Source organism: Dermochelys coriacea, chromosome 6 (assembly GCF_009764565.3).
Source record: "Dermochelys coriacea isolate rDerCor1 chromosome 6, rDerCor1.pri.v4, whole genome shotgun sequence".
NCBI classification, from domain to species: domain Eukaryota; kingdom Metazoa; phylum Chordata; order Testudines; family Dermochelyidae; genus Dermochelys; species Dermochelys coriacea.
The window spans coordinates 69,793,514-69,812,672 of record NC_050073.1 but is presented as its reverse complement, the minus strand read 5'-3'; the positions used below and the strand labels follow the sequence as shown (position 1 = coordinate 69,812,672).

At 39.1% G+C, this 19,159-nt stretch overlaps 1 protein-coding gene across 1 annotated transcript; it reads right to left on the bottom strand.

Annotated features, from left to right (window-relative positions):
• Positions 1-1,476: 1,476 nt before the first annotated feature.
• Positions 1,477-1,988, bottom strand: LOC119857324 (rho-related GTP-binding protein RhoC-like). The gene is given in 1 exon segment (XM_038406093.2): positions 1,477-1,988. A coding segment is annotated over 1 exon segment (390 nt). The 5' UTR covers positions 1,867-1,988.
• Positions 1,989-19,159: the final 17,171 nt, after the last annotated feature.

Sequence of the window (19,159 nt, the reverse complement as noted above, 5' to 3'; positions counted from 1 at the left end):
GTTGTTGTCAGTTTATCATAGGCTTTTCTTTTTTTTCATATAAGCATATTATGTTTTTCATTTATGTACGTGTTGATGTGTCAGTGGCACAAATCAAATTAATATAAAAATAATCTAGAAAAAATGTTTGCAAAGCTATTTTAAATTCATATAACTCTTGTTTATGATATTTGCAATTATGTAATACCTTTTTATTTGAGGATTTTATAGCCCGTTTACAATTTGAGTTCTCACAATACCTCTATCATGCAGATAAGTATTTATTAATTCTTTTATAGATGAGTGAACTGAGACACAGTAAGATTAAACTATTTTGCCAGTGTCACGCAGGAAGTCAATAGAAGGGATACGAATTAAATCAAGGAGTCCTGAGTATGTACTAACCCCTGCTGTAAACAGTAGACCACAATCTCTTTTTGTGTCAAACTTGATATATATGATCATAATCTGCTATTTCAACCACCAAACCCCTCCCCCCCCAAAAAACAACCAAAAATATCTTTAAATCCAGATTATGTTTGAAAAGTACAGTGTTCAGGTAATCTGGAAATTTGTCATAGGAAAATATTTTCCTAAATTACCTTGCCATTTTTGCTGACATAATGCACTTTACGATATTTTTAATGTTTTTAACCATCTGTACATTTGCTAACGTTTGGTAACCCAAATTCCAACTCCCCTTCAAAAATAACTCTCTTTCTCCTGAGTAAATGCTCCTTAATGATATTCAGGCTAATACACTTCCCAGATACTTTCTGTTAAAGAAGCAAAAATTGATCTTTCAAAAAAATCCCAAACACTCTAATATCTTGGTTTGCCAAGCAAATGCTAAGACATGGACAGTTTCTGCTACCATTAAGAGTTTACTACAGTCAGTTGCACTCAATAAATAACATTTTTATCTATAATCATCCTGAGCAGAATACTAGAGGATGCCATAAAATAATTTAATAACTGTATCAAGCTTTTCAGTCTTATTTTCCTCAATTCAACTGCTCTCAGAAATGGAATTCTAAAGATGCAGCAAACATTTTAAAGAGTAAATCTATTTTTTAAAGATCACTGTTGAATTAACATCTGAGGGGATTATGAAGTGCCTGCAAACAGCTCTTACAGAGATCACTTGCAATTACTAGAAATTTAGCATGTTATATTTGCCAGCTGTGGATTTCGCTGAAACTGTTTGCTCTGCTTTGTACAAATGAATAGCTAGGAGAAATGTACCTATTAAGGCCAATATTGCCAACCCCAAATATTTAAAAAAAATTATGAGTCAGACTCACCAAAAATCACGAGATTGCGTAAAAAGAATAGATTTGGTGTTCTTTTTATTTGCCTTCTGCTTTTTGAGCCTTTAGGGTACACTGGGCTAACATTTGGAAATTTCCTGCAGCCATGAGGGCTAGAAACTTACTTTTTATTTAAGAATGAAGTCTGAAATAATCACATATCCATTTGACTCCTGGAGCTGGGGCTTTAAGGAAAACAATAATTCTCATTTCGTAGGTCCTTCTTGTTTCTCACCAGGATGATAGGAACATTAGGGCAGAAGTGTTTCACTTCCGGAGTCCACTTCTCAGGAATGTTCTCTAAACTGTCTGGGCTGTCGATGGAAAAGCACATGAGGATAACGTCTGTGTCTGGGTAGCTGAGGGGCCACAGCCGGTCATAGTCTTCCTGCCCCGCTGTGTCTCAAAGGGCCAGTTCCACCTGCTTTCCATCTACTTCGATATCAGCAATGTAGTTCTCAAAGACTGTCGGCACATAGACCTCAGGGAACTGGTCCTTGCTGAACACGATCAGCAGGCAGGTCTTCCCATAGGCGCCATCTCCCACAATCACCAGCTTCTTTCTGATGGCTGCCATTGCTCGGCCGCGGGGGTCTCGCTGGCTCCAGGCTGCTCGGGCTCCGCGGCGAGCGGGACTGAGCCGGGCAGGGCGGGGCCACGCGGGACTGACAGCACTGGGCCGCCCACCCCGCCAGGCCTGCTGCGGCCGCCACTGCCCCGGGGGCGGAACTCTTGACAAAATCAGGAGAGTTGGCAACACTGTTAAGGCCTTCTGGTTGGGCCCTGGATGGAACTCCCAGTGATGTCAATGAGAGTTCTACAAGCTGGCTAATGGCATGAAATGGGCATTCTTTTTCAGAGGAGAAGTTTTATTTCATGCCATGAAAGAGTCAAAAGGCATGTGTTGATGGCATGGAAAGACTTCTATATGAAGAGAGATTAAAAAGGTTAGGGCTGTTAAAGAGAAGATATTAAATTAAAGGTATAGAACAGGTAAACTGGGCTCTTTGTAATCCCCCATTATTATAATGAAAGAACAAAGGGGATGAAACTAATGAAACAATGAAAACTAATAGGCAGCTAATTTAAAATTCATAACAGTAATTGCCTTTTTACACAATGTACAATTAATCTTATTGCCCCAGGATATCATGGAGGTCAAGGGATTATTAGAATTCAATAAAATATTCAACATTTTCAAAGATAACAAGAGTATCCATTCTTACAGAAGATAGGGAAAAATTATAATGAATATAAATCCTCACGGTTCAGATAATAAAGGAACTTCATTCTATTTCTACACTCCCATATATCCACATCTTTATCTTAGTTATGTTGTTCTCAGCATGAAACTTGTAAGGGAACCCACAACTTGGGTCCAATTTGCCCAAATGTTTGTTGCAGTATGCAAACATTTCAGCAAGCTTTGACTGAGTTTTGGGTGAGCCTGTACCAAGTTTAGAGCAAGTTTGTACTGGTTGGTAGCTTTGAGTGGATACCTTGTATGTGAAATAGAATTTTTGAATGCTTACAAGTTGAAACCAGTCAAAAGTCCTCAAGTTTGGACAGAACTTTGCTTTGAGTTTTTGCGTTTAAAATGAAATGCAGGGATGTAAGTCTAAGTCAGAAAGTAAGATTAATAAAAACTGGTCCAATTTGACTCTTGTTTTTATAAAAGAATGGATGGTCCTAGGTTTCTGCACTTCTCTAACAAATGCTTTAATGGGAAGCATGAATTATATATTGTGCTTCATTTTAGGTAAGTTTGAGTCACATGGTCACAACAGTAATGTGCACGGGAAACGTACAGCTCTTGTTGCTGGTGTAAGTACTCTCGGAGTCATTGCTCCATAAACTCAATATAAGAAAAATCTTTAATAAATTGTTGATGGCTGATGCAGTATAGTCACTTCTTGAATAAGGGAGCTTAGTTATTTCCTTTTGTAAACAATTATTACATGTAATTGATCACAGAAAACTAATGGCTTACAGCAACAAACAAACAAGGCAAGCAAGCTCCATTACATTATTGGAGTATATTATACAGAACTGAAACTGAAACATTTTGTGTCCACTTTTACCACTGGTTTAAAGTCTCTTAACTAATTAGAAAGCAAAATTAACAGACTGACACTGGAGGCTTTTAGAGCCCAATTCATCTCAGAGAGAACCTTATGCATCTAGTTCATAAGGTGTATAATGTGTTGAAAGTGTACATTCAGAAGTGTTTGCATTTGGGCAGATACGGTAGGCCTGTTAGCAAACTCGGATGTGGCCAGTTTTACCATATTTTGTGTATTCTGGCTACAGCTGAGTAAAATCTCTAGGCAGTGTCAGTAAACATTAACAAGTAGTAGAGTCATTGGCATTCACAATGGCATGCACCAGGAAGGATTAGGAACTGCCAGTTTTATTTCAGACTTGACAAATAACTTCCTAAATTTAAAGTTTAACAGTAATAGGTGACGTTTGGCAAAAATACGTAGTATGGGGCTAGGAATTTGCAATCTTCCAGAGTTAACTATTGTAGCATTTTCAGACGTTACTAAAGACCTAAACATATGTTGAATACATTATTGTTGTAGCTGTTTTGTTCCCAGGATATTAGAGAGACAAAGTGGGTGAGGTAATATCTTGCACTGGACCAACAAAAGATATTACCTCACATACCTTATCTCTCTAAACCCACCTTGTTTCTCTAAACATATGTTGGTACATAAGTCTGTGTTTCTGGTTTGGTCTCATCTCTGCTCTTGACTGGCCCTGAAGATGTTTCACTGGATTTTTCATAATTTATTTTCTATTGCCCTCCTTTATAAAACTTCATTATAAAAATGAAGAGGCCTATAGTGCTGACACTTTAAAAAATGTATTTGTACTCTTTCAAATAGCGTTAGTTTATCTGTTTCCTTTGATCAGTAGTTGGTTATTCTTGAGATTAATCTTGTAATACAAGTGAGACAAATCACTCTAAGTATCTCTAATGTAGAATGCCAGTGACTGAGGTAGTGCTTAAAGCACTGAGAAAAATTATCCTATGTAGATTAATGACCGTTCTCTGTGTAGTTAAAAATAGAGTGGTGGTAACTGAGATCTGAGTGGATGGATCAAGAGCTTTGTAAACAGTCAGGAAGCCGTTCACCACATGGTGAGTATTTAAGTTTTGTATCATGGTGACTGAAAGTTTTTACTTTCAGTCAGTTGATGGTTCAATTTTTCTATACTGCCATGGTTGAGAATATTATTATTTATTTATATTACCATAGTGCCTAGGTATCCTAGGCACAGATATGTGAATAGGATCTCTCTTAGTATGAGCAAGAGGGAGTTACTGGACAAGATATTTTTCACGAGGGATCCTTGATTTAGGAACTTGCTCCTTGCTTTGTTAGAGCGCAGATTTGTTGACCTTCTGGACATGCTCCAAAGCCCATCTTTCCCTCTCCCCCAGCCCGGCTTTTAGGGAGGGAATGGGTCTGAGGGGTTTAGTATGATTTACTTTAGTTTATTTTATTATGGGATGAGCAGTCCCTTCTATTACACTGTTAAATTATTATTGTATGTGTATCCTAATTTATAGGATGGGCACCCAGAACACAGGATGAATAACTAAAGAGTTTTATGAATCAAATCAAACAAAAAATGATTTTTTGTTCTTGATACATAGTGGACATGTTGTACTGTACAGTCTGTGTATAAATGAGTAACATTGCCTTCTAGTGCCAGGAACTAAGTGAGAGGACGTGGACCCTAATGCTACTACTGCAGGCAAAGGCAGTTTTCCTTCAGTTTAGATGGTGAAGGCCTGTGTTTTTGACTCAAAAGGGTGAGAGTTTTAGTCCTTGCTCTCAACATCCATGTGTTTGTGTGAAACTGTGTTTACATAATCTTTTGTCTGCAGTGCACAGACTCATTACAAATTGTTCACATCACAACTGGCATGATCTGCAACCCTTATTGAAAGTCTCAGCCAAGAAGCCAAAGAACGAATGGCTATAGGGAAATAAACTAGAAGTAGTTGTTCCATCCATATCAGATAAGAGGCATGTTAGCAGATTAGGTTGGAGAAACCTGCATTTCTATTGCCTATACTGTATTTGCACTGTGGACAGATATAACATTTCAATTGCTAAGATAGTCAAAGTAATATCTTTTATGGCACCTAATTCATTTAAAATACATTTAGAACAGAGGTACTCAACAACAAATATTATTGGGAGAGGTCAGGGCATAAAATTGTAAAGTAAGATTTACTGATATTTACTATATTTTAACTGTCTCTAAAAGAGTTGGTTGTACTTTTTTTTTTCATGGGTTGGAAGAAAGAAGACATCATTAATTCACAGAATAATGGTTTTCTGAGATCAGTGCTCTCCAAGGGACAGGGAATTGAATGGATAAACTTTTATGCAAGAAGTTGATTCTCATGTTTGTAATACAAAATGCTCAAAATAGTGACTCAGGTGGTCACACAATTCTTGATGAGGTCTGCTGAAAATGAAAGAAGTAAAACAAGCAAGCTTCCCTAAGTCTTTTGACTTTTGACAAGTTTTATTGTGAGGAATTTTTGCTTGAAATTATTAGGCAATGCAGAGAAGTCAAACTTTCATTAGTGCCTTGCATTTGCAACTCATAAATATTTACACTGTTGAGGATTCTGATTGAGGGGTGTTATGCCGTAGAAGATACCCCCTAGTGTGCCAATAATTGTAATAAATTCTAGTCATGGATGTTTACCAATCTGGATTTATAACTTTAAATTACCTGTTGGACAGTCTGAAACACTCTGCTGCCTAACATAGAGAACCTAGCCTATTTTCGTTCTACTTGTAAATAACAGCACTAAAATTATTCTGGTGTGTTGCCTGACCTTATCCCTTTTACATGGATAGTCAAGAATATGTTCCATATCTAAGAGGCTGGAGCCTATTTATTTTATATAAAGTAATACTGCATTTGAATGTTGTGATTTTCAGAGGCCTTGACTTGGCTTCTATGTATAATTTTGTGCCCATAAGATTTTGAGGATGCATACATTTGGGTTTGTATATGAACATAGCACTTGCTCACACAAATTGGTGGCTAACCAACAGTTTGTACATGCAAATGCTGTAACTGCATACAGATCAATTTTTTTCCTTGGGCAAAAACTTGGAAACACAAAATTGCAGGTATAATTTTAGGTGCTGTTTAGTAAATGTGCCCCTCATTACTAGGGCCAGTTCATCCCCTTCCATGGTAAAACCCTTTGGCTCCACCCTTGGTCTACCCAGTGTGATGGGGTCAGGCCAGATGGCTACAGGAAAGTGGTCCTATTGCGTTCTGGGGAGGTGGGTGGGCACAAGCCTGCCCACGGGCTAAAGGACCCTCCCCAGCCTATGGGGAGGATCCACTGAGCCTGGGACTCAAATAATGGGGGATAACAGAGAAAAAAATAACAAGGACAGGTGTGAAGGTCAAAGGGTCAAAAACAGGGAACCAGAAGGGGACACCGAACAGAGAACCCTGGACAGCACCCACTGCTCCTTGAAAGTGTCAAGGGAGACAGTGTATGCCACCCAGAGAAACTCTGCCTGGATGTGTGAATGGAGGGAGGATCAGAAATAGGCCCCACAGTCGCAGGGAATCCCCTCCGCCAACCTCTCTTCCCTGGTATTATAGATGGCTTGTTTGGCCATCTCCCGGAGGAGGTTAATGATGGGGTCCCGCGACTTTGTGGGGCACAGATAGGGTGTGTGTATATGAGAAGGTGGGGGGAGAAGTGCAGCCAAAAATGCAGCAGTAGGTCCGGGAGGAGGTGGGAAAGGGGCTGCAACCTGGAACACTCAAGGTAAACGTGTGGCAGGGTGTTCCTCACACCATAAAAGGGACAGGCATCGGGGACAGGGGGAACCATGCCAGGTACACCCCGATGCTCACGGCTCTTTGAAGGAGCTGCCAACCAATCTTCCCAACAGGCCATGGGACCAAGGTGGAATATAGGCTGGCCATCAGGGTTCCTCACCCTCACAGGACACCTGGGGCCAATCAAGGGCCTGCCAAAACCTGTTAAGAGCCTCCTCTCCAGACAGATAGGGGTGCGCGATAGGAGCCGTGGGAGGAAGGTTGAGCTACTGGAGAGCTGGGCAGTGCAGACGCTGACAAGCACCAGGAGAGATACCACACAGCTACAGAGGCAAAAGGTGGAAGAATCCCTGCCCAATGGGATGGATGGCCCTTCCGGGTCCCAGAGGACTGCGGGAAGAGACCCCGCCATAGGGGAGAGAATGAACCTAGTGTCTGGTCTGCTACCACCATGCCTGGAGGGGCTACCAGAGACTAAGAGGCTCCCCTTTCCCTCCCCTCATGAAGGAGGCTGGGAGGAACCCTGCTGTGGCAGGCTGTGAACAGCAAGCCCGGAGCATGGGGAAAATTCTGAGGGGAAAGAGGAATACCCCAGCCTGCCGCTAAATGGAAGTACGGAACCCATCGAGGCAGAAAAGAAGCTCTGTTACACCAGTCTCCATCCCATTTCCAACACAGTCCCACAAATTTCAAGGGGAACAGAGGGAAAAGATCGGGGCCATAGTTATGTTCTATATCTGTCCATTGTGTTTTATATAAAGTAAGGAGTCTGGAATATAGCTTAATCCTGTTGGAATGTCTTATCAAGTCTTACCCATTTGATATGGAACCTGAACAGGGGACATAATTGCTGATTTTTTTTTAACTGGAGTTACTCAGGGACAGCTTTATCAAACAAATTAGAAGTGAAAGGCTGAATGTTGGGATTAACTGGGATAATAAATCCTCTGAAAATGCAGTGCCTTAAACTGTATTTTATCCTTTTGATTTACAACTCTGTAGTCTGATTCTGTCATTTATGTCTCTTAATTTCCACCTCAAATCCGTTTTTGGAGCCCAGAATTTATTTTCTAACTATGATAATTTCTAAATCTTTTTCTTTTTTCTTTATCTATTCTTGTTAAACTCATCTAAAGTTCTCAGCATGAATCTGCCCATTTTAATTATTGGAAGTAGTTATAAAATGTAGGCATATTTTAATGTATGGACAGCTGGTGCACATTTGCATAGAGGCTGGTCTTTCAAAGATGGTAAGAAGTGGATTTGGATTTCAGGCATCTGTTATTTAAGAAAATGGATGGAAGTATAGGTGACTGATATGTTGAGTAAACATATTATCACTCTAAATATGCACTTCCCTTCTTTCTAAGATTGGGAGAGTCCATTGTTGGGTTGGGTTTCATGATGCTTCCTTTCTCTCTTTAGCCTATATGTTGGTAACTGTAACTTATATTTTCAAGTTTCAGAGTAGCAGCCGTGTTAGTCTGTATTCGCAAAAAGAAAAGGAGTACTTGTGGCACCTTAGAGACTAACAAATTTATTAGAGCATAAGCTTTCGTGAGCTACAGCTCACTTCATCCGATGAATCTTTTTATATTTTCAAGTGGGTGGACTGTATAAAGCTAAAAGAGTAGACTCTTAATAAATCTTGCCATGCTACCTGTGATGATCTGGGTAACCTGTCTGTAGAGTTTATGAATTTTGTGTGAGATTATGAAATTTCTGTATGTGTTTACCAAGCTGCAAACTCCATTTTGAAGGTGCAGACTTTTTTCTTTTCTTGACCTTTCACCTCCAAGTTAGACTGAAATTCCTACAGAGTTAGTAGCAAAGGTCTAACATAGACAGTTGTTAAATCTTGATGATTCTCTATTCAAAAAAGGAAGCACTCTCAACAAAAGGTTGGTTACTATCCTAGAGAATTGGGGTGGCAGGGGAGAGGTCATCTGGCAACTTTTGAAGTCACCTAGTAGGACTCTGTGGTCATCTTTTGAGGCTGATCAGGAAATCACCTGACTGAAGGACAGAAAAGTTATAAAAGGGTGGAAGCTGCTCTATTTGGTATTTCTCTGGCAATTTTGTACCAGTTTAAGATGCGGGGAGCTGCTGCAGTAGCCCAATGAATTGGGGGACCTTGTCTACCTCTCAGAACACAGATGGTCCCCAAGGATTGACAAGGGTAAGCTGGAAGGGGGAAATGCATGTAGGGCACAGCTTGAGGGTGCCAGAACTGCTTACAATGACATCCCAGTGCTTCTTTTGTGAGGGAAGTGATGAGATTTGCTGAGCTGAAGGAAGCATTGGTACATGCTGAGCCTGAGGGGCTTATGGGGGGGCTCAGCTCAGAACTGGCCAAGGGGTGGGGGGGCCCTTCCCTTCTTCGCACCACTGTCCCTGCCTTGCCTATGGTCAGTGGTACAGGCACCCACTTCTTCCTTTCAAGATAGGGCGGAGGAGAGGTGCTTTATCACTGCAAAGATTGAAGTTGCTGACAAGAATACAGTGACCTCTTCCCCCTTTTGCTGCCCATGAGCAAGTCAGCCAGGACTGGTGTCAGCAGAGCTTCAACAGAGAAGGAAGTTCTGGCACATCTTTTTTTAGGACTCAAGCACTGATACAGGATTTATCATTTTCCTTTCCAGTTCCATTGGACATTCCCATAAGGGTTGTAATGAAAAATCACAGCTGGGGCAAATGCACATTTTGCTTAAGGAAGAAATTTCATTATTTTTTGCCACAAATGAGGCTGTTGTTTGTTGCGGAAAGGGCATTTTCCCCTGCAATAAAGTGGACTTTGCTTATAAAGCCAAATCCTGCAATGTGCTGAGCACCTGCAATTCAGCTGAATGCCAATAAAAATGAAACTCTAGTTATAGAGTAAACTAAAGACCCAGTCCTCCACCTGCCCAATGTGTCTTCTCTTTCCCAGGAAGACTGTGGAAAATTAGATTGAATGGGCAGTTACAGATCAGATAAACTCCTTTTTCTATAATATAATGACTATGCCATTCAAAGATACTGGATTTCTGCAGTTCACTTTGCAAGTTCCTTTATTTATTTTATTGTTACCTTGAATAAAATATAAAGGTAATAGAACCACCACAAACTATCTGAGGTAAACCTACAAAGCGGGGATTACTCCAGAAATGCTGTTTTTAACTTACTCAACACAAAAACTACATATTCATAGAGTTTGGACACCCCTCTTGGGTTCTGATTTATTTAGGAAAATAGAAAGACAAGGCAGTGAGATAGTATCTTTTATTGGACTAACTTCTGTTGGTGAAAGGGTCATGCTTTTGAGCTGCACAGAGCTCGTCTTCAGGTCTTATGTTTAGAAAATGTCATTCCAAAATAACACCACATGGACACTTTCTCTCTCCCTCCCCCGCTTGCTTCTGGAGTTCCTTCCATCAGGAGCTGTTGCAGACCCTGGTTCCCTATGCCAGAAGGGATTCCTATGCATTCCTTTTATTCAGGATGGAGTCTTATGAGCCACAACTTCCCACTGGGGTCAGCAGTAATTAACCTGCAGGATTCTAACACCTACAGGATGGGTCATTAAAAGACTCCTGCTACCCCTTTAATGGGAAGAGATGGATTCGTATGAGATTAACAGATTGTTTTAGGTTGCAAGTTGCTTTGAGGAGTGATGTAATACTTGTATTCTCCAGTGCAGCCACTTAATAGCCTTTCCAGTAAATCCAGACTTGACTCTATTTGCTCCCGTGACTATGGATACTGACTGCAACCACCTTGTATCCTGAGCAGAAATACTTATTTAAGGGAAGGACAAAATCAATCCATTTTGTTCATGCAAAGCTTGAATGGTAAACTTATAATCATGGAAACTCAGCTTCCATTTTGTGACTTACGTATTAAAAATATGAGTTTATTTTAACAATGTAAATGGCGTTACCTTAGGACTACCTATTTTGAGCTTTGCTACAAAGTTATTAGCTAGTAAGAATATTATTTTACCTTCTAAGGGATCTATTTTAAATTTATAAATGAAATCCAGCAATTAAAACCCAGAAATGACCTTAAATTCATAATACAGTATAATAGTTTTAATAGACAATGTTCAGTTAGAGGAAAATAAAATTATACTAGAACTTGGGAATATAACTTTAGAGGAAAGAGTCAAGGAACTAAGTACTTGTGGCACTTTAGAGACTAACAAATTTATTAGAGCATAAGCTTTCGTGAGCTACAGCTCACTTCATCGGATGCATTAAAAATAAATTTGTTAGTCTCTAAAGTGCCACAAGTACTCCTTTTCTTTTTGCGAATACAGACTAACACGGCTGCTACTCTGAAAAAAGGAACTAAGTGTGTTTAGACCCTAAACTCCCTTAAAACTATACACAGTTTGAATGTGAATCCATTTGCATGCACAAAATCTGCATTTTGCTCATGAAAATTGGTCGGTAATCCTGTAGTTAGCAGATATGATGCTTGTGCAAATATTTGCACATGTGTAATTTCAGAGGTTGTTTTGAAAATTTGGCCCATAAGGGCTAACGGTGTGGAAAAGTGTATAGAATGTATAGTCATTCCAACTCAATAGATGAGGTTGAACTATCTGATGAGGATGATGCGTAAAGCTTTGATGATTCTATGACAGAGTTCTCTGATTTCAGATTTAAAAAAATCCGATTTGCAAAATTAATTTACAGATCTAAGATTTTAAAGTGAGCAAAAGTTTGTAGAATGGAAACAAACGTGCTACTGTAGTACTCAGCATTGTGGAAATATGATATAGCTTCTGATGGCATGGGGTTCTTTGCTATAATTATTGTATGCTAAAAAGAAAGCCTGAAGTTCTTGAAATTCAGTTAAGCTAGGTTTCAAAATTAATTTAGGCCCTCCCTTGTTATGAAGCCTTTAACTGGACTTTTTTCAAGCAAAACATCAGTTTTACCAAATTGTACCAGCAGTTGTTTTCAACTTTTCAGCAGAGAACACCGAGTCCAAAAATAGTAGATGCAAGTTGCATAGTCATAGATTTTAAGACCAGAAGGGACCATCAGATTATCTAGTCTACCCTTCTGTATAACACAGGCCATAAAATTTCAACCAGCTACCCCATGTACTCAGCCCAATAACTTGTTTAAGGATAAAGCAGGTCTTCCAGAAAGTCAGCCAGTCTTGACTTGAAGACATCAAGAGATGCAGAAAACAGCATTTCATTTGGTAGTTTGTTCCAATGGTAAATCATCCTCACTGTTAAACATTTGGGCCGTATTTTTAATTGGAATTTGTCTAGTTTTACTTTTTACCTGTAGGTTTTTGTTATGCCCAATGCTATGCAACTGACAGCTTTGAATACTATGGAGAATTAGGATGGAGGTAAACTTATTGTACTTTAATTTTATTTTCCTGTTTCTCTGAATGCAGCAGTCCCCAGGATCCTGTGGTGGGGGGTATTGATCCTGTCCTTGGACTAGTAGTGAACGGGTCAACTTCAGCCATGAGAACAGCTGCAGCTGTTGGTTCCAACTGTTAGGAATAAAAGGCAGGAGGTGTCTTATAGAAGGAGTGAGTTGTCATCTTTCTAGGCAAGTCCTAGGTCCAATGTATGGGACTGGTATTGGTCCCCTGTTCAGTGGGAACTCTGGAGCTGAGAGAGCTCTGGGGCCTGAAGCGCTAAGGAAGGGATCAATTGGATTTAAGCATACCTGATTCAAGGGTAACTGGGGATCCGTGGAGAGGGGATGAATGGCTCTGGGAAAACAGAAAAGACTTCGTTTTGTTAGACTTTTTATTTACCTCTGGAAAGGTGAGGGGGCAGATTCTATCATTTGGCCAGAGGGCTAACTGCTTAGAAGCACTAGAAATGGCCCAACCAAAAGCAGGACACTGATGTTTCTGGAGCCAAACAAGGAGAGGCTGAGGGTATGGAGCACCAGGTACCAAAGTGACTGAGTCCCATTTCCCAGTGGTAGAAGCAACACTGTCCTGGCATACTACACCCCAGTTATTTTCCTCATATCTCAGGAAAATGGGACTGAGCCAGTCCTGAACGAATAGCCTAATGGTTAAAACCATCTGGGTTTTGTTGAAGCAAGTTCTTGTAACCATGTGTTCTCTCATAGTTTTCCTCATTCTTCCTCCACAACTCCCTCAGTTTGTCTGTCACACTCATTTCTTGCATCTTGTCTTAATTTAGTCTGGAAACTCTTCAGGAACTCTCTTGTGTGTTTGCAGAGTACCCACTCCAACGCTCTCTCTGACTGGGATCTCTGGATGCTATTGTAATATCAATAATAATAGACTGTTGGAATCTGGACGATAAATGTCAACATCCACGTATATCTAAATTAAATCTGGAATTGTATATGTATCATACTTCAGGAGAAACTGAAAAACAATAATATGGAACAAAAAAAAGACTTCCTACTTACGGGAACGTTACCACATAAAGGATAGAGAGAATTTCCTGAAATAAAAGAGAAGCCTCAGGGCATCTTAATAATAACCAAAACACTCAGACATAGTGCAATAACCACAGAAAAGTACTTCATAACTTAGGAATATTTATATAAGAAATACACATAGATATACACAAAGATGAAACCAGTACCAGAAAACAAGATGATTAGGCCGCTAACGGCAAAAGGGGCCCATTTCTGAGTGGAAGTAGCTTTACATGTGACATGTGAAAATAGCAATTTCATCAAAATTCATGGCAATGCAAATCACAAGAGGCAAAAAAATATCCAAAATGAAATAGCAAAAAGTAACCTGTTCACCATTTTCTCACAGCTCTATCCAGCAAAACCTCACACATCTTCTGTTACTGGAGTATATTTATATATCCATATACTTACAAGGTAATTTAAATTGCAAGGACTTCAGGACAGGGATTGTCCTTTACTCTGTGTTTGTACATGGCATAGTACAATTGGCTCATTTTGTCATCTGAGGCTTCTCAGTGTTACTGTAATACAAATAATAAAGGTTGAGATCCCACAATCTAATGTAAATATTGTTTAAAAATTACTTAAAACTTTCTGTATTTCTCATTCTTTGCCCTTAAATAAATACATTTTCAAGCAAACCAGATATGATACCTCTGGTCCTGATCTTCAATCACCACTTACAGTCATAGGTCTTGAATCATTCCTATGCTAATGCAGGGACTGAATGGGACAAGGGGGCTTATGCCCCTACCTCTGATTTGAGAGCTGCTGGTGCCATTGCACCTCACAAAACAGGTAAGGACAGCCTTGAGGGCCCCAACCTGCACCTGTCTGGTATGGGCTTTGCAGCCACTGGGAGCCAGGGTGTAAGAGTGCTTCAGCCACACTCTTCGGGAATGTGCTCTATGTTAAGGCTCTTGTAGGAGTGCCACACAATGATTTCTTCAGCAGGGGTATTTCCCAATGTGAGGAGGAAGGGTGTGTGGTACAAATGGTGCTGCATGGTAACTGTGAATTGGGCCCCAAATCCTCTCGTTGAGTTGGATCCTTAGAGTTCCCACTGAGAGCTGCTGAAGCTCAGGACCTCTTGGGATCGGTCCTTTGGGACTTCATATTTAATTGATAGGGAAATTATTATGGCTTACAACTAAAGAACAGAACACATCTCTGCCTCCTTTTGTTATTCCTTTTGTTGCCTGCATTGATTTTTGGTGAATGGGGCATTTGAACATTACACCTAAAATGTATGTGTGCATTCCATCTCCTTTTCAGAAGTACTCTAACGTTTTATTCATGATGGTACATCTAAAGAATTATAGTTTCAAATGGGAAATAAACAACAGAACTAAAATCAGTGATCTTATGAAACAACAATCCTGCTTTCATTCCAAGGTACAAAGAACTGAAGATCCCAAGGAAGAGAAATACAGAAAATATGATGTTATAAGAAATAGTTTTGAGTAGAATGTTTTCAACAAGTGCTCATCTGCTTTTTTTATAGTGATCCAAAGAGGGACAGCTGGAGGCATTTAAGGATACATATAAAATGTCTCTTAAAATATAATTAAAAACATCATGTTTTGACAACTTTTTATTTGGACAAATAGAAGAAGATTTTTTTGAAAGTTCTAATTCCTGAAACAGATCCAGCTTTCCTTTTCTTTGTAAGTGTGAGTTCTGTCAGTTCTTTCCCTGCTCCAGAAATTAAACACAGAATAACTCTTAACAGCTTTGTCTTCTCTTAGTTTTCCCAGAAAAAGATGCATGTTTGCCATCTGCTTCCTTATATTCTAAATTGTTTATCCATCAGAGTGAAATACTTAAACTCTCTTCTGTGACATTGGGTAGGTGACATTTCAAGTAAAACAATGTGTCTGATCTCCTGGAAAGTATTATACTGATTCTTTTCTGGTGTGATGAGATAAATATTAAACCAGGGCTCTTGCCACTCACTGTCATTAAAAATCATTTTCACTTTTCACAAGTTTCTTAACCAAATTATAACTCTTGCAATTATAAAAGGAGTACTTGTGGCACCTTAGAGACTAACAAATTTATTTGAGCATAAGCTTTCGTGAGCTACAGCTCACTTCATCGGATGCATTCAGTGGAAAATACAGTGGGGAGATTTATATAAACAGAGAACATGAAACAATGAGTGTTACCATACACGCTGTAACGAGAGGTTTTAGAGTAGCAGCTGTGTTAGTCTGTATCCGGAAAAAGAAAAGGATACAGACTAACATGGCTGCTACTCTGAAATTTTGCAATTATATTATGCTTGTCAATAATTCTCTCTGTAGTTTCAATTGTATCTCATTCTAAAACAAAATATCTTATGTATAGTTGCTCTTATAGAATGTTTGCTGTTTCACTCCTTAAAATGGCTGCATTTCATTGGTGAGTGATTCGTATCAGAACAGACAACTTAACAGCACTCAAGTAAAATGATTTGGGATCGTTCAAGATGAAAGATACTTTATAAATTGTGTTAGAGTTATAAGACAAGAAACTAATTACAAGTACCTGAAGATAGAATTTCAAGGATGTCTTTCTGCCAGAAACAAACATTTGGGTGAAATAAAGATTTTAACTTTATATGGTGCCTTTGATGGTACCAAAGAATTTACAAGCTATAATATAGCAGTTCATATGCTGGCAAAATGTCCTTTGACTTTAAGAATATTTTGCCTGTGGGTACTTCAGGATTGGCTGAATAGTATCAAATTAATCTCAGGTACAATTCTTTAATTAGGAATGTTTAAATACATATGTTGGGCATACAGACCATTATTAGATCCAGACAAGGTTACATTGCAGTGCAGTATTGTCTTGGATGATCCTGGAAATTTACATTATGATTGCAAATTCACTGTATTTGGTGGATCTTGTTCCAACTGGACTTGGTGCATATATCTATTTTAATCTTACAATCCTATGAAAAACATAATTTTTAACTGGATATGGAACTTGCAATTTGCTAGAGTTTTCTTTATGGGGGATTGGAAAAAAGGTAGAATTGAGAATTTCAGTTTACCTATTTACATTCCACATTGGCTGGCAAGTTTAAATATGATCTTGGAGATTCCAAGTCATATGCTGATTTAAAACAAATCAGGAGCAACAGCAACAACAGTGAAACAAACAAAATAAAAAGCCAACATCATTAGCAGCATATGAATTTGCAAGAATCTTTCTGGTGTTTCTGGGCTTGGTATTAAATATTAGTAATGTCCTGCATTTGTATAGTGCCTTCCCCCCCGAGAGCTTCATAAAATTAGGAGCATGAGACCTATTGTCAACACATAGCAGGAATGCTGTAAAAGGACTAGAAGCAGCACTCCCACCAAATATGGCAGCCCTTCACAAACTGAATGCACCAAAAGCCCCCAGACCATAAAATATAATTAGAAAACAGATTAGTATCATTCACTGAAGGATAGTGTGAATACGCTGGTCTTCTCTTACAAAAAGCAGGCAGATTTTATATATTTGATTCTTTGTTGCACCAGATTCCGAGGGAGATCACACCTTACAATAAAGTACACAATGATCTCTTCTAAATCTGTTTCTTCTTGATGTGTTTAATCTTTGCTTACCACTGAATACAGTTAGACTACTGTCTGAAATATAGACAAGCAATGTAAAGTTTTGAAAAGACCAGAGCCAAGCAAGTTGGAATGCAGTAATAAACAAATTCAATGGAACAAAAATGAGCTTGAGTTTAAGATCCAAGGAATTACCAAGCCACTAACTGAACTCTGTGTGCATATGTACATGGGACAAGTCCACCTAAACACTGTTGTGGACTTATGTAAGACTGGAATTTTTCCATTATGAATCTTGTCTGGTATCTCCACCTTGAGTCACATGTGAAAATGGGCAGATCTTAACTATGTACACCTCTTTCTAGGAGATCCTAGAACATTCACAGAAGATTTTAGCTAAAAAATTATTTAAGTTTAGACAGCTGTGTGGGGATGTTTTTTGGCTCTTCCTTAGAAAGCTATAAAAATAAGAGGAGTTCCCTATAAATTATTAGTATATACAGTTAAATATCAGGGCTGTAGCAATAAAAAGAAGGGTAAGGGAGTAGAATATTTTTTAGTATTGTGAGCAGCAATACATAAATAATAAAATCTCCAGGGTGAACATGGAAACAACTTTATTACAGCTCCAAATCTCACTCAACAATAGCTCACACACAGCCTTGGACATTAGAAGCTGTTTTTCAGAAAGGGGCTGTTGGACTGGAATTCTAAGTTAGGAATTATCCTCTACTGTTTTCAAGAAATGTCATTGGCTCTTCAGCTTCCACATTAACAGCCACTAAAGATGATCAGAAGGGATCTTGCTTTAATCAATGTCTTCATTGTAATCATGTTACCTCTAAAGTTCACTGCACGCTGGCAAAATTCATAGCCATAGATTTCCATAAGTGCAGCTCTACTGAAAGCAGCAATGGTGGAAGCTTTAGAGAAAGCATGGCACAAAGTTAGCTGGCATGGTATGCCCTAGCTACACAGCAGTGTCCACTGCAGTTGCCACCACTGTAGAATTACATATTTAATTTTTCCTGGTGAAGACAAAGCGTAATAGAGCAGTACCTCTCTGGTATTGCACTGTAGTGTCAGACCTACATTGGTGTTGAAGTCCTAGTGTAGGAAGTGACTGGGGGGCAAAAGTTGCACCAAGTGAGCCACTACAAATACATGTTTAAGGAAGCTATTTTGGTACATTATCATGGTAGGCACATCACATACTATGGCAGTGCAAAAATAATTCCCTACAGGGCACAGCCAGAATATTTGTACTCTGACCTGGAGGAAGCACTTCTGAATTCGTTCAGTCCTTGGCCTACCTGCTGTGGCTGCCAACCAGTTTGCTGATAGTACCAATTGTGGTGGTTGTTTTTGTGACATTTTGCACATTGTGCAATAGTTTGTTTGCATTATTATTTGAATATGTGATCACATACATTTCTAATGTTCTTATCACTGTAGAATCTGGAGCTCTCAGACAAATTTATCTACTGTCAGGGTTACCTCCTAATGGAAACATGGCTTTCCACCCACGCAATCATCTCCTAGATAGTCTTTGATTAGAAAGTTCTTATGTCAAGTGAAGTTGAGGGATACTTGTCTTTAGGAGAATGCCTCTGTGAATGGGTGAGACTTACACCATGCCCTGAAGGTCTCTTTTTCAGAAGATAATATTTTAAAGGAAGTGCATCAGAATTATGTTTATCACAAAAAGCACAGCAGGAAAATCACTGCTTTTGTATAAAAATACTTTTATAATGACTTACATTTTCATACAATATTTTAAACTCTGGACTTCTAAGAATGTACTGGGTTGAGGAAGGGAGAATTTAATACTATGTTTTTAGGTAATAGAAAGCTAAGAAATATGATCTAGTAAGTTAGCAAAACGCAAATGGTGACAAAACTAAAAATAGTACCGGCAGTGTGCTGCCCATATGGATTTCATTAGCACAAAGCCTTTCAAACACACCTTTTTGGAAGGGAGTTGCAGGGCTAGTCATTTTCCAGCATGTGCCCTTTTGCTTAGAGAGACTACAAAGAAGTCAAAAATTTCCTT